At 42.0% G+C, this 23318-nt stretch overlaps 1 protein-coding gene across 5 annotated transcripts in view; it reads left to right on the top strand.

The window, feature by feature from the left end:
* Positions 1–923: 923 nt before the first annotated feature.
* The window catches only part of LOC128762597 (transducin-like enhancer protein 4), a 35333-nt gene continuing 12938 nt past the window's right edge, over positions 924–23318 (top strand). The window contains exons 1-12 of one of the 5 annotated variants that reach the window (XM_053870943.1): positions 924–1329; positions 1655–1752; positions 4589–4652; positions 4728–4772; positions 13029–13091; positions 15653–15727; positions 16598–16799; positions 17989–18005; positions 22334–22456; positions 22935–22988; positions 23059–23108; positions 23175–23211. In XM_053870943.1, the coding sequence (XP_053726918.1) occupies positions 1285–1329; positions 1655–1752; positions 4589–4652; positions 4728–4772; positions 13029–13091; positions 15653–15727; positions 16598–16799; positions 17989–18005; positions 22334–22456; positions 22935–22988; positions 23059–23108; positions 23175–23211 (873 nt within the window). In that variant the 5' untranslated portion in view covers positions 924–1284. Of the gene's footprint in view, positions 1330–1654; positions 1753–4588; positions 4653–4727; positions 4773–13028; positions 13092–15652; positions 15728–16597; positions 16800–17988; positions 18006–22333; positions 22457–22934; positions 22989–23058; positions 23212–23318 lie in introns of all 5 variants that reach the window. The other 4 variants (XM_053870940.1, XM_053870941.1, XM_053870939.1 and 1 more) reach the window with 4 other exon arrangements.

Here is a 23318-nt window from a genome sequence, read left to right as displayed (position 1 = left end):
ACAACTTAACAGATTGATAAACAATACTTCTATAGGTGTGAGTGGTACTTTGTCAACACAGGTACCGTATGTGCCCTGTGACGGACAGTTCCATGGTGTCCCTCACCTATCCCTACTAGTCACTTTGATGACTCTCCATCTAGTTTCAATGGGAAAATCATTCTAGTTGATGGCACTCTGGGTAATACGTGTTCATTATTTGTCATCTATTGGTATTATCAGGATTCCCCAGAAAATTGAGCTAACCTATGTCCAACACAACACCCTTGAAGAAGTGAATCCGAATCATTTGAGCTATATGTTGCTGTTATTTCTTCATTCCCTCTATCCGAATCCAAACATTGTCAGGCTCATGAGTGGGCGATAATGAAAGGATCAAGATGCCTTTTGAGCATTTTATTTGGGTTCTCATCAGGAGTATCATATCAATCAGAAATCACCTTCTATGACAGGTTCAAACATGCTGTATTCATATACTGTATCCATCACCAGTACAGTTAATATGCCATATCAGAAAACCATTGTCTTGTCTGATCAAGGTGGCCAGCTCAGTATGACACATTACGTGACAAACACGCCGGTCAGTCGCACTCCTCTACCTGAAGCCACTGGATTGGAAGTGCATGATGGTTTCCAGAAAAACCTCTGTCATCTTTCCTACTGCTCGGACCCACGTGGGGAACCTACTTGTCCCGCAGCTCATTGGACAGAAGATTTGCAATCGGAAGGTGGATGACGGACAATCCGGACATTATTGGATGCCGTTAATAGTCGCCCCTCCTCCGGACCACCCAGCTCTGACTGCAGGGGGCGTCACGGAGGTGCAGGGAAGTTGTAGTTCTTTACAGCGGTCTCACATCTGTTCCGCTGCTCTCAGGCTTATGGAAATGAAACTACACGTCCCGGCGTCAAGGCGCACGCCCTCGTAATTGTTGTGAATATGTAATTGCTCTCGGATGAGTTCCTAAATTTGGCTCCGCAGCGACGAGACGCTACTATCGGTGAGGTGACGCTTTTGAAGGGGATGTTGAGATGAACTGATGCGTGCGGGGCGACGTGGAGCGGGAGTACCGAGGACGTTGGAGAGCATCCACACCTGGAATCCACTGGCTGAGTCTTGCTTTGCCGCTGAGAGGACTTCAATATGACGGCCACAAGAAGATCCGTGGATGTTTCCAGTTTTTTCTTCCACGTCTGCACATAAATTTTGTTCGCCTCTTACGCACGGGTGGTGCGCACTTCTGATTTTTTTCTGAGGTCGATGAACTTTTGAATTGATTCTAAATGATTCGAGACTTGAGCAAGATGTACCCTCCTTCACGGCATCCGGTATGTTCCATTGCTTACTCGTGTTATTGTTGAACAGGAGAGAGTGCAAATGAACGACCGCGCGTCTTCACTTTGGGTTGCGTTTTCGTGCCAGTGCGCGCTCGTACGGGAAATAAATCTTTATGACAAACGACCGCAGCTGTGCGTATGCGTGCGTGTGTGTCCATGTGCGTGTGACTGTGGCCGATGAAAGTCCAGACAAGTGACAGAGGGACACTGTGATGTACAATGCAATCGGTTCACTAAGAGTCGTGACAGTGAACTTTGGTGGCCAATATCATCATGTTTTTTCTCCCCCTCACGCGCTCTCTGGTTGTGGGTTGAGGTGCCGCACCAGCCGGGACAGCCGTTCAAGTTCACCGTCAGCGAGTCCTGCGACAGGATCAAGGAAGAGTTCCAGTTCCTGCAAGCCCAGTATCACAGGTGAGAGTTTGGAGAAGAACAATGAACTTGTACGGCTGTAATGACCTCTTACTTTTTTGATACTTTATTTGTACCTTCCCCCAATGTCTAATATCATTATCTGATTTGCTTCCATCTGTCTCTTAACATGAATGCAAAACTACAATATAACTAGATAACTTGACTCTCAATAACAACACATGCCTTTATTTTGATATTTAATTTCTCTTTCATGTTGCTAGGCGTTGGATCAGGACTCATTTTTACAAATTAACAGCCAATGAATGACTATCTGTGAGTGGCAAAGAACACACAATGGAGATTAAAATCCCAGGATGTTTCAGAGTTGTTAAAAAGACTCAGTACCTACTATTTACACAGGAATTGAAGAGTGAGTTTACTGTGCTTGCTTTCTTCTGGTAATTGTTTTCAATGCAGTCAATCATAAATCACTTTATATTCGTCTAGCCAAATACACCTGCAAGCTTGCGTGAGCCACATTTTACTCTGTGGAATGGAGAGGGGTGTTTTTGCTGATATCCGCGTTCTCTTTGGAATTGATGTGTTACAATAGATGATTAGTCATGGTTTTGTTACAGCAGACAGTTTAGGATCTGAAGATAAGCCGGGTATCATCGTCTCTCTGTGGAGCCACATGAGTGTACAGGGAGTAGGTAATTTGACTGAATAGTTGAAAACAGATTTGGTAGCTGTTTATATTATAGCTCTTCTTGATCTAATTGTCGTTGGACAATCGAAACCGCTGTTTTTCGGTATTTGGTAACCACAGACATTAGTGACTCACTGTTGTTGCACATTCAGCTCCATGGTGATCAAAACTACCTATCTGATCTAAGTGTTGTTTTTGTAGGGTGTCCCTTGCCACTGGACCTATGTATGTAGGAGCGAGTTTGTTATGGGAATAACTGGCTGAAAACCTACAAATAAGTGATTTTAACTGTTCGCTGAGAAGAGGACTCCTAGGTCCTACAAATTAATGGCGTTTCTAGTTATAAACGTGGATTTATGTGCGATTGTGGTCTGATATTTTTTAAGCGCAAATGGTTTAAGCACTTAAGGTATTCTCCGGATGCTCACTAGGTTAAATGGGCTAAAGTTGCCCTCACGTGGCGACCTGTCGTGGGTGTATTCCAGCCTCTCGCCCGAAAGGTTCCTGCACTCCCTGCAACCTTGAACAGGACTAAGTTGTCTCATGAAATGGTTCAACTCTGAGTAACACATGAGAGCTCTTAAAAATAACCTTGTTATTATGATTAATGACTTTCAAATGGTGCATCTCATGGAGTCAATATCTCTCTACCTCCTTTCACCTAGCTTCTTAAATTTTTATTTACAGCTATTGGCCTGTAAATGAATAAAACTTGTGTAGTTTGAGCAAACATGGTAGAATTCAATCTGTTTTGGCTGAACCCTATCAGCCTCTCTGGAAGTGTGAAATGCCTTGTAGCCAGCATGACCAAGCATGAAATGTATCCAGCACAAGATACCAATGCATAATAATGACCAAGCACTGGAAGCCGTGTGGTAATTGTCCAATCACCTGGTGAGATGAACCGAGTTGTCAGCCAGTACTGGACCTGAACCAATCCTTTAGTATACGTGAGCAGTCCGCCTCATGAAGTTGAAATGCAAGCTGATAGATTGATTTGTAAACAGCGAAGAGGAAAGGATCAGATGCACGTGCTGAATATAAATTGTGCTTAAAAATGCATTTATCTCAAGCATTTATCTTATTACATGGGCTTTTTTTTAGAAGGAAGTAGTCAGGGGAGAGCTGAAAACATGTAAAATGTGTAATCTTCATCTTTTTAGATAGTTTAACAATGAGGATGAGTCATCAGTGCTCCGATGAAAAGTCCATTTGTGTCACTCAGTGACAAAACTTGGATCCTGTCAGGGAAGGGTCAGTGTTGAAGCCACTGGTCCGACAATCTTCAGACATTGCTTACTATGTGTTTGTTATTTTATGAGGAAAGGGTAAATACTTATTTGCAACTTACAATATTTCACATGAAAAGCATATTAAACATGAATGGAATGTTTACAATTTATTATTTATTTGTAAAAAAAACCCAAAATATTTGAGAATATTTATCATAAAAATACCAAAAATGCTAAAGGTAGAAGAGACATAATTTGTTCAAAACTATACTCCCTAACTTGGCCTCTCAAAAGCTCCACATTAGATGCAAATGACAACCGCAGGATCTTCATCTCTGACTCCTCATTTGCTTTTGTCCTGCCAGTAAATTATGGTGACGTTCACTCATACTAAAAAAAACCCATCATAGGCAGTTGACAGTGTGATTAAAGATTGGCTTTATATGACAATGGTTCAGCAAATTCAAAATTTGAATATTGAAACCTTGATGGAAATGGAGTCATGTTTGGTGGTTTGGAATATGGATGAATAGATATGTACAAATTGATAAAACAGTTTCTTTAATTTCTGCCCCTTTCTTTATAAATTGTCTTTTCAATTAATAGTTTGATTGACTTAATATTCACGTTTCACTTTATTGCATCTGACGCCTTTTGGCCCGTCAGCACCTTCACTTGATCACATTCTTCACTGGCTGTGGGAGTGGATCACCGGGAATTTTTCCTGTAATAATATTTAAAAAGTGTCAGTCGTCACATGGCCGCTCCATTGCAAGTTAGCCTTTTTGTGGATTGTGCAGTTTGGGTCTCCACTCTCTGCGTAAAATACATGATGAGGTTTGTGTGGTCGTCTATTGATCCATTAGTTACCACACAGCGGGTGCTGAGTAAGTATCTTCATCTGCAGGTCGTGGATGCAGTTGATGTTGACTCTGTGTCTGTGTGCTGTTCACAGTCTGAAACTGGAGTGTGAGAAACTGGCCAGCGAGAAAACCGAGATGCAGCGACACTATGTCATGGTGAGTCGGTTTCAGTATGAATTAAAAATGCCTGGCACAAACATGTTGCTATAGCTACTTTTCTGTGGTTTTCAGTATTACGAGATGTCATACGGACTGAACATTGAGATGCACAAGCAGGTAGGACATGTTCTCTCATGTCGACTATAAATGTAATACATGGTGCTCACGTGGTTATGAATGACCAACTTGACGATGATGGCATAATTCAAGACATAGACAAGCGAAAATCGTTTCTCTTTGACTGCAGTTTGCTACCTCAGATTTGGCTTAGTTGTGTTTGTATGTGTGAGCATTTCAATCCATCCATCCGCTTATCTGACGCTGGATCGCGGGGACAGCAACAGGAAGCGCCAAATGTCCTTCGCATGGTCAAAGTCTACCAGCTGTGACTGGGAGATCCCGAGACCCTCCCAGGTCAGTGAAGAATCTCTCCACCTAGTCCTGGGTCGACCCCTTGGTCTCCTCCTGGCTGGCCGTGCCTGAAACACCTCCCATGGGAGGTGCCCAGGGGGCATCCTTTTAAGATGCCCAAACCACCTCATCAGGCACATTTCAACATGAAGAAGCGGTGACTCTACTCTGAGTCTCTCCCGAGTGACTCCTCACCTTATATCTAAGGAAGACACCTGCCAGCCCTCGAAGCCCTTGAGATCTCGTTCTCTCCGTCATGCCCCAAAGCTTATGACCATAAAGAAGTACATACATGCGCATTCCAGCCATTCAATTTTTATCCCTTGGGCCCACCGCCTCAGGGAAACATGTCAGGAGACGCGGTCTCAGGAGTGTGGGCGCATGAGGCCTGGGCGACATCGGCACAGAGAGGTGAAACGTACCTCCCTGTGAGCATATCTACAGTGTAAGCCATATTTGTCCTGCCTGGCTGAGCAAGAGAAATGGACCATCATGCCCAAAACTCTCTGGTAGCAGTAAATAATCAATGTCTAAAAGTAGGGATGCACCGATATGATACGAGTACTCAAGCACGGTTTTGGACCAATACGCGATACTTTGCTTGAGTACTCGTACTCATAGAATGGCCACTGATACTAGGAAACCACAGCTTTTGAATGTCATTTTGTCACAATTTTATAAAGATTGTATTTTACAGCAATGAAAGTTGTGACTGTTGCCCATGTACAAGAAAAACACTGAGTAATGTTGATCAAATAATGATATAAATGGAAAAACAATACAACTCAAAGTAACTTTATGTGTAATGGAGTAAGTACCTGGTATCGGTATCTGTGAGCTGTTAAATCAGCGGATGGATAAGCGGATAAATCACCAGGTGCTCCGCATTATACACTGCGATGTCACAAGCAGAACATCCATGATGAAGAAGAGTAAATGAGATTGCGATAACAGAGAATTGTAGTAAAAAAACAAACCAAAAAAAGGTATGTATGGAAAAAAAAATGTTCAGTGGACCTAATGTAGCAACATCGAAAGCATTCTGATGTCAACATCGAAATGCAATTTATTAATTCATTATTTCACAAATTAGATGAATTACTTTAATCAAGACACACACCAAAAGTTTATTTCATTTTGTGTTTCCCACAAATTGCTTCCCTCCGAGGGAGATTCAACAAAGCAGCCATCAAACTTGTACACCCACTGTGTAACCATGAGGCAGTAGCAGTTCAGTAAACAGTCACTGGCCCAAACCTTGACTGTGAAACACCATTCAATTTTAGTTCATTGACTGAAACACTGAACATTTTCATCTTGATATGTGATATTAGCTAATTCCTTTAAATAAACACAGACTTCTTTCTTCGTTCAATTCACTGTTTGCTCCAGAAAAGGGCCTGGCGTGAAATATATAATTACATTATTCATTCTTCCTCCTCATCTCATGACGTATTCTGTCAAGTGAAAAATGATTTCCTCAGTTTAATGGAATGAGAAAATGGCCCGTAAAAAGGACTGTAGTGAATAAAGATTTGCTCTTTAACGAGCCTTTACATTGCAGCCGACCTTTTTTTTTTTTTTTACAACACAGGATGTCATTAGCATAAATGTGTGTTAACTACACATTGGCTCCCAGGCTAGATGGGCCACAGTGAAGCGACATTCATTTTTAGAGAAGTGTGTGTGTGCGTGTGTGTGTGTGTGTGTGCTACAAAACACACAGCACCAGCGTGCTTTCATGCTGTGTGTTTGTGTTTAGAATGTACATGTTGACTTAGTGTGTGTGTGTGTGTTTGTGTGTGTGTGCTCATTATTCAGTCTGCATTGGTGTCGCACACGAATGCAGCTCTGCTCACTAATCGCAGTTCTCTAATGAAATATGTCCCGTCTCAATCCCGCTGTGTGTGTGTGTGTTTACTCCTCAGTGTGTGTTTCCCTATCAGTGCCTACAATAACTAAAAATCACAACCAACGTGGCCTCTGTGTTTTTGTGCTGCCCAATTATTTCTTTCAGAGACTGATTAATTTCTGCCAGCGTGTATTTGCGTGTCATTTTCTGGGAGCAAATAATTGTGCAGTCTGTGTTTGTGCGTGCGTGTTTGCCAGCGGGCATCGATGCAAATATGTGTTTTCTATCCACAACTAAATGTGATGATGCCGCTGCCAAATTGAGGGGTGGGAGGGGGGACCGGTGATGGTGTCTGTGGGGCTTCAAACTACAGTCCCATTAACTCAGATGCTCTCTGAGAATTGCTAATATTGCTTGTTTAGCTTTTTCTGAAGGTAACAGCCCCATTGATTTTTGGCTCAGCTCTCTGCTTTATTTACACAGAAGGGCTCCGGTGTCTGGGGAGTGAAATGTACCAACACTCGTTAAAGAGAAATTGACTTGTAGACTGAGGACAGGCGGGGGAGAGCGCGAGGGGGCGGAGGGGAAGAGCGGGCGACTGAGAGGCGAGAGGACAGCTAATCAATTGCAAATTAGCGAGGCTGAAAAGAGAAATAAAGCCAGCGGAGGATGGGGAAAAGCGGGAAGGAGGTGGGAGGAGAAAGTGGTGAGAGACGGAAGTAATGAGACGTTTTGATACCGAGGACTGGCAGTGCTTTATACGAGGTCTGACAACTCATTTCACTGCAGCGGGCAGAGGGCCGCCGGAGCCGTGTTGTGCAGTTCCTTCACGTAATGTCTCATTTTAGTATCAGCCATCGGGAAATGGATGAATGTTTTTAAACTAGTTTAATTATTTTGAGTAACTGCTGAACCGTTTTCTGTTCCCCTGTAAATATCTATTCTCTTTCCAAAGCGCGTCAGGAGAGAAGGATTGAAGAACCTTGTGGAAGTGAATTGTGGCTCAGTCTTAGGTGTTTGGGAAGAGCACAGCTTTAGATCAATGCTAAACGCCATGCTGTTAACTTAGGGGTACAATTATGAGATCTAGTCATGTGACGTTAACCAGATCCAGGTTGCAGTCCTGGTTTCAACAAAAGGCCTGGCTGTATTGGTGAAGCATATACATCAAGCTCTGTCAACTTATTGTCCTCCATCTGTATACAGTCTTTGAGTTGAACATAATTTCACACACCTCCACACACACGCTCACGTGTTTCTTTTGATACTTTTGTGAGGACCACTCTTTGCCATAATGCTTTCCCCAGCCTCTCTCCTTAACTCAACCATCCAAGACAAATGTCTAATCTTAACCAGGACTATGAACCAAACATGCAGTTGATGGTAATACATTACTTTTACAGACGTTTTAACCCTCTAAACCTTGTGAGGATGGGTGAAAATGTGATCCAAGACTTGGTAGTATGGCAAAACATGAGCACACACACGCATGTCTGCATTTCTATACTTGTGGGGAAATTGTGCGGTTTCTCATTGCCCTAAGTTTCTCCCCCTAAACCTAACTATCCACCAAATCTTCCCTCAATTATAATGACCCAGTTATTTTGAAGTTTTATCCTGAAACTGAGTCCTAACCTCATGGCGTCCATCCAAAAGTCCCCGCAATGTCTTATGGTGCTCACAAGGATAGTGTTATGTCAAGAATTTTCCCCGCAAAGTAGGATAAACAAACACACACACACACACACAAAGACAGATTTGTCACACCATCTTTGTGGGAACCTCTCATTGCCATAAAATTTTCCACAGCCTCTCACCCTAAACCTCACCACGAAAAACACATGACTAACCTTAACCATGACACTTGACTAAACCTAAACCTAAATTAAATTAACTAAATTATAATGATTTTTATTTGACGTCATCATCCTCAAATTGAGACTTAACCTTGTGGTGTCCAGCTAAAGGGGCCGGGGGAGATTCCCCAAAGTTAGACATCACGAGGTAGATATGCTTAAACACAAACACACTCACACACATGGAATGCATGCACACAGTCACTGGGGAGTTGAACCTTTATGTGGTGGGTCCATTAGGTGTATTAGCTGCCGGTGAAAAGTGGTGCTGATGTGGTGCTTACAAAGCTCCGTGGGGTAGGCCGACATTTGATCTTCCATCCGACCCAATCTGACACCAGAGCTGCTGCCTGATCTCATTTCTCAGATGTGGGATTTAAAGTGTTTGAGCTGCTAGCTTATTCCATAAGACAACAGTCGCTGGGATAAGTGATTGTTGGGAAGTAGACTCTACAACATTGGTGGGACTCATGCTTTAACTAGCAAGCCGAAATCACGTTCTGTTCTAAAGATAATAAATTGAAGTTTGACATTGTTCAGATGAAAAGTGGTCTCAGTGATCATTTCATCATTAAAGGTAACGCAGCAGGTGAATGTTGAAATTATAATTTAACTGTGCGTCAATTTTTACCTGGAAACACATGACTGTGTTTTGTGATTTCTGACCATGTTGACTGGTTTATTGATATGAAAGTGGAGGGAGTGCCTACGAGCCACAGGTGGTCTGACATGGGGGAGGAAGAGGTGCAAACAAACAAAGAGAAATTGTAAGATGTACTGTGTCTTGCAAATGTTCCATGAAAACATGGATCTTGTTTTCATGCTAATATGTGACTGATTGATGTGAAAGAAGGGAGACTGTCGGAAATGATGAGAAGAAATGCCAGGAGTGCGTGTGGCTCACCGGGATAACAATTAGTGTGGCACCCCTTTGGGAGCTAAAGACATGAATCACCGCGGTTAGCTGCGCTGTCAAATCTCTCTGGCCCTCAGATCTCACCTCTGTTTTTGGACAGAATTGAGCAACTAGCTCTGCAGACTGACTTGGTCCGAATCGTAACCTCAGAGGATTCTCGACAACAACGGGGCCGGGTGAAAGTCAAGGTCTGCAGATAACAAATTCTCCACAGGACTGTTACACATGGGAAAAAAAGAGCTGTGACGAGGACAGACGTGACATTGCTGCACTCACAATTGTCCACCGCAGATGTGAAATGTCACCTGAAATTGTTTGTGTTGCCTCCTGAAAAAGAATCTCTGTTTCCTTTCATGCTTTGCTGCTTTTATTTCTCTCTACGTTTAACGCCCCAGAGTTGAGCAGAAATTTGGGGTTGTTAGTTGGAACCAGTGGACAAAAACAAAGAACAATTTTCATGATTCCAATGATTTCTATCCGATTCAACTGCATCCTTCTGAATAAGAAACGAATGGTTTGACAATCAGAGATCGGTTTTCAAATTGCCTTGCAACAAAGTCAGAAGAAATTACCCTTTTTGGGAGTTAACCCAGCAGTTAGTGAAAATGGACATTTCTTTCTGTTCGTTTCACGATTGAGTACTTGAATACATAAGATGAAAATAATCTAAACTCTAACAGTGAGGAAACAGAAGGCTCTGCAATTTAACATAAGCCATCAACACCTCAGTGTGATCACTGAGCTCTCCTCATCTTCCCAGTGTTTGAAGCAGAACTAGTGTCCTTCAACACGACTCTCAGATAAATCGTCTTTTACTGCCATTAGATGAAACCACAGTACTAAAGCCAAATTCTTAGCGAGGAGTTGAATTTCCTGAGAAGAATGACATACATTTGCAATTTTTTCAAATAAGACAATATCAAGAAAACAAAAACACCACCATTATGAAGTAACTTTGAAATCTGCTTTTCATGTTTCTAAGGTGTAGTGAGCGACCAGTTCAGCGAATCATCCAAAGCGCTTCCCAAATGCCTTTCAGTGATGTGTTGTGACATCTGCACCAAACTGATGAGGTCACGTAAATTAAAAATAAAATATTCAGTGAGCTACTGGCAAATGACAACTCATGCATTTGCAGTGACGCTGGTGACTGACCTTTAGTAAAGTGAGAGAGAGAAGGACTGTGAGCTGCTGAGCGGAGGACTGGTTCTCTCAGTGCTCTGCTAAATTCATTTGAAGACAACACACGTATTTTGGTAACTCACACATTTTGAAATCTGCCAGACTGTATCATTTTCTTTTAGTTTTGGAGAGTTTCTTGAACAATCCTCAACATACATAATTCTGTCTTACAAAATATGTACATTTGTAATTTTTTGTTGTTTTTTTATTCATTTGATCTGACTTAGCATTTAGCTCCGTTCGCACTGTGATGGAGATTGGGGGTCATTGGCGCCTTGGTTTGAACAAAGAACACTCCGTCATTCTGCTGTGATGGTGATCAAGTTAGAGGATCATCAGCCTAATGAACAATCGAAGATGCCCTCTTCAAATGTCACAAACATCAACATCCACTCAAGAATAATGAGAGAAGAAATACTGGACTTTCATTCTATCTATGCAAAATATTAAAGTGAATTTTGTTCCATATACTCTACCATAAAATACATTGCGGTTCTCATAAATGGGTCCAATGCAGCAAGTGCCGTGTGTTTATCAAATTTATCGTGACATGGAGAATTCTCAATATGGAGACTGTTGTAGGTGATATATCATGTACAATAAGTTGTCACCCATCCCTACTACAGAGCATCCAGCAGTCCACTTGTGGTGGACCTAACATGGATCAACACCTGATCCACCTTGACTTAACAATTACTGGTGTCATAACCGTGGTCATTCATCTCTGTGATGCTGGACGTTGGGTATCGAGTGGGAGCAACAGATTTCATTGGACCTGTCACTGGCATGGGTATTTGAGACAAGCCTCATTTGAGTGACATGCAACCTGAAGTGAACAACAGTGTAGAAGAGTTTGACAAAGCATGGAGAATCGACTCGTCTTCAATACCTGAGACTCGCTCTCCTGTTTAGAGCATGTAGGCAGCGCAGTGTTAGAAATGAAGAACACGATTGCATCCCTGCCTGCTCACCGGGAGTGTCTTTCCTGTCTTTTGTCTTGGATTATGTGCATGTTTGCAGTGGATTTGTGTTGCACTTGCAACGCTCCCTGTGGGACCGTAGATCAGGCAATTTCCTGTTAAAACTCCTACCTGATGCTTAGAGGAACAGAGTGCTGTATAATCTTTAAAAGCAAACCCATGTGCCAAAATGTGATGAATACAGAGGAGGCAGGCGTGTGCGTGCGGTGATCAAGAGTGTGTGGCTTTACTGCGGTGATAAAAGCAAACTGCCGACTGAACCAGCAAAGTCCACATATACATCTGACTCAGAATAAACAGCTAAAGGAGATCATATTTGTTAGTAACAGGTATGATATGATGATGTAGCCAGTCATACTGTACATGTTCTTAATGCGTTCTGACTTGCTAAAAAGAAATTAATTTCCATTCATCTCTCTCTTCATTCTTCTCTGCTTCATCTCATCTATCACATCCTGTCATTCATCATAGATCTTTCTTCTAACCGCCTCATTCATGTCTTACTTTCTTGTTGACTTATGGCCATCCCTCCGTCTCCTGTGTGCGTCCTGTCTTCTTTTTGCATATTCTCTGTCATTCTGCATCATCAACATTCCAACATTCTCCTCTCCTTTGTTTCCGATCGTAGTCTGTAAATCATTCTCAATCACATTATCTATTACGTATCGCTGTCTTTCATTCACTCTGTTCTCCTCTCCGTCTCTCATTTATTGCTTTCACATTCTGTATTTCCTTATCTGCTCCCAGCCTGCGACTCTTGCTCTCTCTGTATCCCACTGTTTATCATTTATCAGCGCCTCATAAATGCTCATCTCTCATTAGCCCCTCAGCCACATCTCTTCGTTACATGCTGTCAATCTCATCCATTCTCTCATTCAGTCATACTCTCCTCATTCTCTCTTTGGTTTTCCTGTTCACTCATCCTAGTTTTCGTTCTTTCTTCGTTTATGCTTTTTCATTCATTGTCCAAATGAGAAATGACTGGATCTCTCACTTTCAGTTGTGCACATCCTTGCTGTCAGTGATGTCAATAAATGAATAAATAAGTAATTCATTCATTAATTTTCAGGGTGTTTTGTCATGCAAGACATGAAATATCTGTATAAACAAGGAAGGTTTTGTCATTTGGTGACTTAGTAGCTGCAGTATTTCACCGCCCACCTCTCTGTGTTGCAGGCGGAGATTGTCAAGCGTCTGAACGCAATCTGCGCCCAAGTCATCCCCTTCCTCTCTCAGGAGGTAAGAGCCAAACGCCTGTCACACTGAGTTAAGAAGGTGGTGGGCGAGCCAGAGAGGGAGGGAAGGAGAATGGTGGAGAAAGAGGGGATAGGAATGACAAAGGGAGGAGAAGTAAGGGGTGGAAACTCAAAGTTACTTATTTTACACACACGTATGGACATAACACACACACACACACACACACGGAGATTATCCTGGGCTAATCCCCTCTGCTCAGGATAGGCAGTTATGCTCTGAACTTATTAAATTTCTCCAAGTAACATATGCAGCAGGCTGCTGCCAAGTGTGTGCAAGAATGTGTCCACCTGCATGCAATTGTGCGCCGGTGACCTGAGAAGTGTTTTATACTTTGTTTATGAGGGAGCGTTTAGGTGTGTGTCGCGCTGATAAATCCCTCATCTGGAGTTGTGGAAAGTGTGAGAGTGTGTATGTGTGTGTGCGCGCCTAAGTGTATTCAGAAGTGGGAAGTGCTGAAATGTGGACTCTAAAGCTCTCCTCCAGATTAGCCATGGATTAGGAGGGTTTAGGGTGGATTAGGAATAATGGCATTAGACAGCGGTGGTGCTACACAGGCCTGAGGCCCGCAGAGAGGGGAGGCAGGGACAGGAAGTGTCTTTTATTGCTTTGTTTGGATTGTCAGACTCATTTGCTTGTCTTTCATATTATTAATTCGCTCCGACGTGCTGATCGATTGTGCCAGTTCGGAGAATAACATCATGCCACCATTGTTGACGAAAAACATTGGGCAATTTTTTCCATTGTTTCAGGTGGCTTTTGAAGTGTGTTGTAATATAATATAATATATTCTTAAAATATAATATTAAAAAATATAATATAGTGTATTTGTGTTGTGTCGTGTAGTGGGCTGGGCTGGCATAAATCATGATTTTAAATGAATATATATAATATGATAGAGAGAAAAAGAGTGGAGACTGGGCTGGATTCAGACCCAGCTGCTTGGGAGGAGAGACGGTGTACATCCTGGCCTGTGATGCAGTCCATCCTAGGTCACAGTAGGACAGACAAACAAACACACCTGCGCTCACCGACAGTTTAGTCGCTCAGACTTTAACCGTATAACCTATGTGCAAACCTATGTAGATATAGATGAGCATCACGGGACAGGATTCAACCTTTTATCGTAATGAATGTTTTAAATTTGAACTCATTAACATTCTGCATTTTAATGCCATTTTTATGACTTCTTCCACTCAATGATGTGCATTAGATGAGAGCAAAACAACTGCACTGTAAATCACATGATATGACAAGCTAATACATAGACCAGTGTATAGTATAGATGTAGAAACAAATCAGATCCATCTTTGTGTCTTCTCTCAACTTTTACAAATCCACTGGCTAAACACAAATACTGCTCAACTGGTTACACACACAGACACACACGACTTCTCGATTGTATGTTATTGTTGTATTAGACATCATTAGACCGGGATTAGTCTTGGGCTTCCACTGCATAGCTCAATCTCGCGCAGCTACGCATCACTCAGTTCGGTCATAGTGGAGCTACTCGGCTACATGCTAGCTTTGTCGGCTATTACCCAGGTCGTGTAGTCCAGCTAAGTGAAATTCTCTCAGCTGTAATTTGGTTTTCTGAGCCATCGTGTAACCACAGTCAGTGATGCTGCCTCTCATGGTCTCATGTTGGCTTAAATTCCCCTTTCTGTGCTTGATCAGACGGAGGGATCTGTTCACGTGCGTGACTTGGAGTCGAAGCTGAACTCGGGTTCATTTTCACGCCTGATAAGCTCTTTCATCTCTGGCCCACTTTGATGTTCGGGCTCCTGGATGATTCTCACTTCTCTCTCCATCTTTCTCTCTACCCTTCAGACGACATTGTCTGCTTCATCTTCTGCTGCCTCTTTCCTCTGCAAACATGTCTCGTTCTCTTTGTGCTGTCGCCTGCTAATAGCTGGTGAGCCATAAAAGAAGCGGACGACAAATTGACGGTTTGGAACTGTTAACTGTTCTGAAAGTGAAACACTGCAGAACAGAGGCTATAATTAAACTTTTTGCAGACAAACATGGTTCTTTTTTTTCCCCATGTGGATGTGTTGCTACTTTTCCTGACACCAAAACCCTCCAGCACAAATGGATGTCCTGCTGTTTGATTTGAAGTGCGTCGTACAAACAAAACCATGAGATGACCCTGGATGAGGCCGAACTTGATGCCTCATTATGTCTAATTCGTGAGTCATTCAAAAAATCAGAGAAGAGAGCGCAGTTTGCAACAAAAATTGCAACAACCATACGATTGCCTGAACACACATTTGATCTTGATTGAGTCTGTTGATGATGCACAAATAACCCTTTCTTTTTTCATGGTCCACATTTTAGTTTTGAAGTCAAGCAGAAATCAAGAGAAACTCAAAGTTGTTAGTGACCCAATGAATATAAAGTTTGTGGAGTGATGATTGATTTTTTTTTTTTTTAAACCTGCATCAACAAAACTTCTTCTGAACTCTGGTTGCAGATACATGCATGTCAATAAAGGCTTTCTGCAATTTAAAAATCTTTTTTGTGACAGTTTGGTCTCGTTTCAGCACCAACAGCAGGTGGTTCAGGCGGTAGAAAGAGCCAAGCAGGTGACTATGGCTGAACTCAACGCCATCATTGGGGTGGGTGTGTTTCACATGCACACACGCACACGTTTGTCTTTCTATCTTAGTGAGGACCTGGTTTCCCGAGCCCCTCACTTAAACCTAACCATCCAAAACAAATGGCTGACCTTATCCAAGACTCTGAACCAAACTTAAACCCATATATAATGACCCAGTTATTTTTAAGCTCTCATCCTCAAATTGAGGCTTCACCTTGTGGGGTCCGGCAAGAGGCCCCCACAAAAGCCTAATGGCCCCACAAGGAGCTGTTGTCCCCAATATTGGACCTCACTTGGATATATATATATATAATAGGTGTGGGATTTGATTAAAATATTTATCAAATTAATTAGAGAATGTGTGATTAACTAATCTCAATTAGTTGCAGTTTAATGGTATAAGAATATTTGCCACAAGTAGCCACATTTTTCAATTTGAAAAAATTTGGTATATTACTGAATCAAATAATGGACCCATATGTACATTTAAACAACAAAATATTTAGTTTATTTTGCATCAGTTTGGCAATAAATCACAATGGTGGCTATATTCAAGTTTTGTCAGAACCTTATTTAAACTAAAGCTTGTCTTGGAAATATTTAAATTAAATTAATAAATATAAAGTCCCACCACTAGTATATATATGTATATACATACATACATATATATATGCAGCTGTCAAGTTAGTGACTCACCAGTGGCTAATGTGGCTAATGTATTAAAACTGAGCGTCTCGCAGCTCTCGCAACCCAGTGGTGTAAAACAAAAAACTCACAGACAAACTGTAAAATGCTTCTAAACTGTAATGCATGATGCTGTCATGCTGCCAGTGTGTACCTCGGGTGCTCAACTCTTTTGTGTCACTAATAGCATTTTTGTATGCTTCAGCAGCAGCAGCTCCAGGCTCAGCACCTCTCTCATGGCCATGCCATCCCAGTCCCTCTGACACCCCACCCTGCTGGGCTCCAGCCCCCACTGCCCCCAGGTGCCAGCACTGCCAGTCTGCTGGCACTTTCCTCGGCCTTGAGTCATCAGCTTCCCCTCAAAGACGAGAGGAAGCATCATGACAGTAGCAGCGACCACCCAAGAGGTAGCTTCGTCTGTCTACAACCATGTCTGCCTCAGCTATCTGTGAGTCATTCATCAGAAGTTGATGGATGACTCCTGTCCACCACTATTTCTTGTTGGTGTTTAACACTATGTTGTTAGTACATCTATCTCAGGCTCCTGTGAATATGAATACAACAAATCTCTGTCCATACGCTTCAGGAAATCAAACAAAAAGTGTTCTCATTAATTGGTCAGACACATTTCCACCCATTTCTTCATTTAACCTCGACCTGACCTTTACTTGTAAAAACTGACCTGATGACCCCGTTCTCTGTTATTCTGGTGCCAGTGCACTTGCACACACAGGGGTGCTGCCACCTATCCTGATGGCCACTTGGAGGCAGTGCCTGCACTTTAGAGTAAGATGGAGTCACAGTGTCAAAAGACCTCGTCTCATCCTCTCGTTTTCAAACCTTCGGAGGTTGTCCTGACGTTCGTCAAGACTGAATAGTCCCTCATTACATGTTCTCCTAGTAGCCAATGAATAAAATGATGGATAAATCATCAAATCCAGATTTTTTTATGTCAAGTAAATGGGCTCCCATCCTAATCCGAGGGAACTCCATGAGACACGGCCCAAGGTCGTGCCACTCCAGAGGCTGATCGCAGAGTCCCAAAAAGCCAGGAGCTTTTTCCTTCTGCAAAACGGGGATTAACCCTGTGACAAGGCAAAATAAGGACATGAATATTAACATCGGTGAGATCCATTGACTTCACGTCTGATACATTTTATATCATATTTCATACTAGGATCTGTTAGGTGAGCAGAATAGTTATTTTTAAATCATACAACCCACTCTTTAGCTATATGATGGGCTAAAGGGGCTCTCCTTAAAGCAAAATGATTTGTAGTGTGGACTGATAAGATAGATAGAATAAATACATAAATCTTAATGACTGTATACTGTACATTAAACACTAAAGCTATGACTATGCTACTCTTCTAAAGGCCGCCCAAGGCGCTGTTTACCGAATAAAAGCATGTCATGTGATTCTGGGTCCAATTTCCTGTTTAGCAAGTTATGATATAAAACTCACATTCGGTGACTTTGTATTTAATTCTTACTTTAGTTGTTCTTTATAAACTTTGCTGTGTGAACAATTCTATTATATTGCTGGTTTAAGAATTGATCTCTTTTTTATTTTTTTATTTTTTGGCTCCACCGTAGAGAGAGACTCTGTGAAGGTAAGATGTTTGATTCTTTTCAAAATCAATGTGTCTTGTTTGGCATACAATACTCAAATATTGATGATAGTAATAATGAAGGCTTTTACTGGTGTAGGACACGACGAGGCTTGCTGTCATGAGCAGGTGGATTTTATTGGTGGCTGGTAAAGATTGCTCTGGTGTGTGAGACACCTGGTGGTGTAATTCGGAACATGCAGTTCGCCATTTGTCACTGGGAACCCTTGAAAGACAGCTGCAGAAACCCTGAGGTCGCGAGCAAATCTGTTGATTCAGTGTCAGATGTGAGACTGTGGCATGCTGTGGATGATGAATGCAGAAACTGAGCCAAAATGTTTGTCAGTTTACAGTGAAGCCAGTCGCACTGCGGTTAGTGTTGCATGTTTTCTGTTGTGATTTTGGGAAGTGAATCTATGAATGCGTAAACAATTAATGACTGAAGTCAGTAAAGGACACTTAGAGAGGACATATTGTATCATAACAATAAATGCACATTCCGGAAGCAAGTGATCAACCAAGTCGTGCCATTTGTTAATGAGTTAGGCGCTGACCTAAAGAGGGCCACGCGGTGGTCTAGTGGTTAGCACACTCGCTGAGGTCATGGAGTTTTCTCCGGGTTCTCCAGATTCCTCCCACAGCGTTTTTGCCCCCACCAAGACATGCTCACTAGGTTCATTCGACACTTGCCCCCAGGTATGTTTGTGAATGTGAATTTAATCATGCTAATTTAAAAATGACCCACATATAAATCTAAATACACCTAATATGAAAGATAAATGAAACTGGTTGATAAATCACTGATTAAACCAACTACAAATCGGACTCTAGTTATCATTACTGGGTCCTTCCTTGGTTCCAAGCAGCCATGAATCCCTCCGACTGCTGACCGTGTTTAGCTTCCTTAAACTTAATATTTGTTTTTTCTCTTCCTTGAGACCGCACAAACCGATGGTTTCTTTTTAAATCTCATTTTTCCCATTATAACTGAGTTGTAGGACTATTCAGATTCAATTAATAGCAACAAAGAAGATGAGACGGGATGCAGGATGACAAACACGTTTCGTTGGTGGAGAGGAAGGAAGCCCGAAACAAACATTCATCCAGCGCTTGTTGTAATTAGTCCCTTAAGATGAGCTCTTTTTCCCATGGCAAACATTTGGTTTGTTGAATACTCAATGAGCACATTAGCATTTTTCCTCCACATTTTCCAGCAGCATAAACACACAGACACATGCGTTGACAAAACCCACACACATTTTCACAGGCTGTGTGGTCTGTTCTGCTTTAAAGTAGGTGGAGACAGCAGGAATGTTTAATACGGTATCACATGCCCCCCATGTCTTTGTCCACACACACACACTGCTAATCGCTCTGCCTGCAGCTCTGTGTGTTTGTGCGTGTGTGGTGCCCACAATTTCGCAGGTCGTCTGAGATCAGTAGAAAAGATAGAATGATGAATGCCTTTCATTAGCAACTTGTGACAAACACAAGCGGGGCACACACACACACACAGCTGCTCTCTGACATGGCAGTCATGACAGTCACTTCGTGAAACCAATAAAACCCTTGTCTGTGGTCCACAGTTGCCTTGGCAACAGTCCACTGGGTACAGTCTGAGTGAAACGTATGAACATCTGCGTCTTAATGTCCTTGGCACGAGCGCCTCACATCTCACGCGCAGTCTCACGGTACGCAGAGTAAATGAAACACACCTTGCTGTGCGCTGATTTCCACTGCCAACACAGGTTGTTAGTTGCGTTGTGTGTTCAAGGACCTGCCGTCCCTCAGCTGTGTTGTGGCTGCAGGGACTGAGAGCACTTATCAAAAGGAGCTAATTGATGGTTCGGTTATCAATGAAATTGATTTTCCTGCTTTTTACCATTTTTAATGCTCAGCTTCAGCATGATATTGTACTGCACACAGGAGCTGTATTATTGAGAGCTGTGGTGTGAAGCAGCAGGCCACTGGGATCAAAGGAAGGGAGGAATGACTGGCAGGGTGGCATGCTGACACACCCAGATGTGCTTTGGTATCTGACCAGGCACTTGTTGCCTGCAGACACCAGCGCACACATTTAAAAATACAAGTATAGCCGAATATAAGTAGATACATCGGCCTGTTGTTATTAAGTTCAGAGGTGGGAACACTGGATATACTGAGGCTGTCGTGATGGGCTGTCAAATCATCTGTCATTTATTTGTTAAAATAAGGATAGAAACTTCCAGAGATTCATTTCTATTTATTCATTTCTGACAAAAAATAATATATGGAACATGTCTGAGTCCCAGTTCCAAATGCAGTGCAATGTGATGTCCGTCCGTGATGGAGACTATACAAGATTGTGCTGATGGATGTACAGTAAAATTAAAGTTTAGAAAACTTTAGGATAGAAGCACACAAAATGTTATTGTCTGCATTTTATGCAGCAAAGAGTTTGTTCATCTCTGTAGCACTTCCCCCCAGATGTTTGAGTTTATGTGATCAGATTCAACTTTTTTTTCCCAATGTGGGACAGATCAGGAATATCTAATCTAAACATTAGTTTTATATACTGCTTAGAGCCACAAGTCAATCAATAAAAATAATTCAGAAAGCAGTAATTTCATTATTATTTAATAGATTGGAACTGCAAAACAATATGCAAAGGAAATGTGTTTTATACATAAATGTCAATTTAAATGAATAAGCAGGGCTAATAGGAAGGAAGGAGGTTCAAAAAATGAAGAATTTTTGAACTGTGATTTGCATTGACAGACACAGTAGACATCAGCAGCAGCTAGACAGCTTGAATATTACAACAGAAACTAAAAATACAAAACAGTGGAACATTTCTTCTGACTTCTGACATCTTCTGACCTGATAAAGATTAGCTGTCTCATTCACACTGATCAGCAGAACTGCTTTAAAAAGGTTGGACTCTCTGTCAGTTCATAATCCACTCTCACTCATCAATTTGAAACACGCCAAATGTGTAATTATGATATGCAGGTAAATGAGCTCCCTCACCAAGCAACACAACCCGACAGTCACCGTGCCTTGTTCATTTGTATCTGCTGCTAAATTAATTTGCCTTGATGTTTTTGAAAGAACTCATTTGGACGCAAATTGATTTAATCAGATTGGAAATAGAACTGTGACAGAAGAGGGAGGGGCTAAAGACAGTGCTAGACCGAGCAAAGTTTGCACACACATCGAGCTTTGTTGTAAACATTGCCACACATCTCATCACATCTTTGCCACGATGCCTTCCTCAGCCTCTACCCCTAAACCTTACCATCCAAAACAAATGAACCAAACTTAAACCCAATTATCATGCACAGTTATTTCCATATTCTCGCCCTCAAAAGTTGCTGTGGACCGGCCAAAATGTCCCCAAAACCAAGATGTCCTCATAAGATCAGTGTCTTGTCAAAGACTCCACGTCCAAGAATATTAATACATGTACACACGCCGACACACACATAGCTTTGTTCCTCCCTCCACCACCTTGGTCATCAACACTTGCAGCACGGCGAAGGCAGATGAAAAGGTTACAGGCGTGAGTTAGTCTAAAGGTCAAGTTAAAGGTTCTGCTTGATTTTTTTCTCTCCCTTCCTGTCCTCTACTATACAAAATGTCTGCTGCTGAAGATTTCGGCTGCCCTGATCTTGATGTGTTTTGCTTCTCAAAGGATATTTGAAGGATGGAATAGTTCTGTCAGTACTGGCACAGAATCATCATGGAGTGTCATGAGGGTGATCTTTTCTTTTCCTTTCTATTTTTGGCCTCATTCCAAAACAAATTTATCTGGGCGTGAACTTGTTGACTTCGTTTTTCATTCTGGCTCTCCCTCACACTACTGTTGGTCCAATCAAGTCATGTGCTCAATGAAAGGTTCCATCAGAGATGATCAGGAGTGTTGCCTTAGGTCTGTCAGAATGGAGATAGAATAGAAATTCAAGTGCAATTTTTTGATCCAAAGATGAGTGTAGTTTCTGACCAGAAGTGTTGTTTTTTCCTGTTTCATGCACCTGATTTATTTATAGTACATATATATACTGTTGTACAAAACGAAGGCACACTTTTTTTCTCTGAAATATCACTGAGCATTAGATTTTCCTGGCAGTCCCTGAACGCATCATTATCACGGTGTCTAACTCTGAACTAAAGGTCCCCCCTTTCTCCTGCAATTATGTTATTTCCACATGGTCAGGAATAATGTTTTTTGAGTCCACAAAAGATTGTATAAATAGAGCAGACACACATACTGGAATTATGTTAGTTGCATAAATTATGTAGAGGTTTGCATGGTGTCATGATGTCTCATGATAACTCATTTTGTCTTCCAGAGCTCATCCGTGTCCCCATCTGCCAGTTTTCGAGTGGGAGAGAAACACAGAGGATCCAACGACTTCTCATCTGAGAGTAAGAAACAGAAGACGGACGATAAAGAGTTGGCCTCCACACGCTACGTAAGCCCTAACCTAACAGAGATTCCTGAGAAGCGACAAGAATATATTATTCATAGAATGGACAGCTTTTTTTGAGATAACTAGTGAACTAGTGTCACCACTCTGCCCTGGAAATATTTGGGGAATTCAATCCAGAGGAGAACTGGTGATTTCAGATCAGACTGTATGTCATAAAGCAATGCTTTTAGCCAGTAAAATGGCATGTGTCGCCAATGGACTCAGATGGTTGCAAGGACACCCAGAATATTGCGGGTTTGAACCTCGGTGAAATTAGGTGTGGAGCCTCTGTGATGTGTGTAACTATCTCATTGGCAGAGAGGCCGAAGAGAGATTACTTTGATGGTTTGATGGTGAAGATGAAATGAACTTCAACAACTTCAGCACCATTTGTTTCCGTTGGTTCAAAACTATATCTGTACACTGAGCAGATACAAACTGTATCCAAACACTATAAACAGGGATGTTCCCTATTTCCCAGGAGAGTGATGGCGAGAAGAGTGATGACAACTTGGTCGTGGACGTCTCCAATGAGGTCCATTCACCTTCCTGTGTTTTCCACCATCGTAAAGTTGATGTTACCTCACATAGTGGTTTCACTGCAGGATCTGGCGTCCCCCAGAGGAAGTCCGGCCCACTCACCTCGGGAGAATGGGTTAGACAAGAGCCGCCTGTTGAAGAAGGATGCTCCACTGAGTCCCTCCTCTGTTGCTTCTTCCAGCAGCACACCATCCTCCAAATCCAAGGAGATGAATTTGGTGAGTCATTTGGCTAATTTTAGCATTATCTCTTCATCCATCCTCAAGATACTTCTATTCTATTTTTAGGGAATTGAAACTGCATGTGAAAATATATTTATATATTT

This window comes from Synchiropus splendidus, chromosome 7, assembly GCF_027744825.2.
Source record: "Synchiropus splendidus isolate RoL2022-P1 chromosome 7, RoL_Sspl_1.0, whole genome shotgun sequence".
NCBI lineage: Eukaryota > Metazoa > Chordata > Actinopteri > Syngnathiformes > Callionymidae > Synchiropus > Synchiropus splendidus.
The sequence above is the reverse complement of the archived record's forward strand: the minus strand, read 5'-3'. Positions and strand labels throughout refer to the sequence as shown.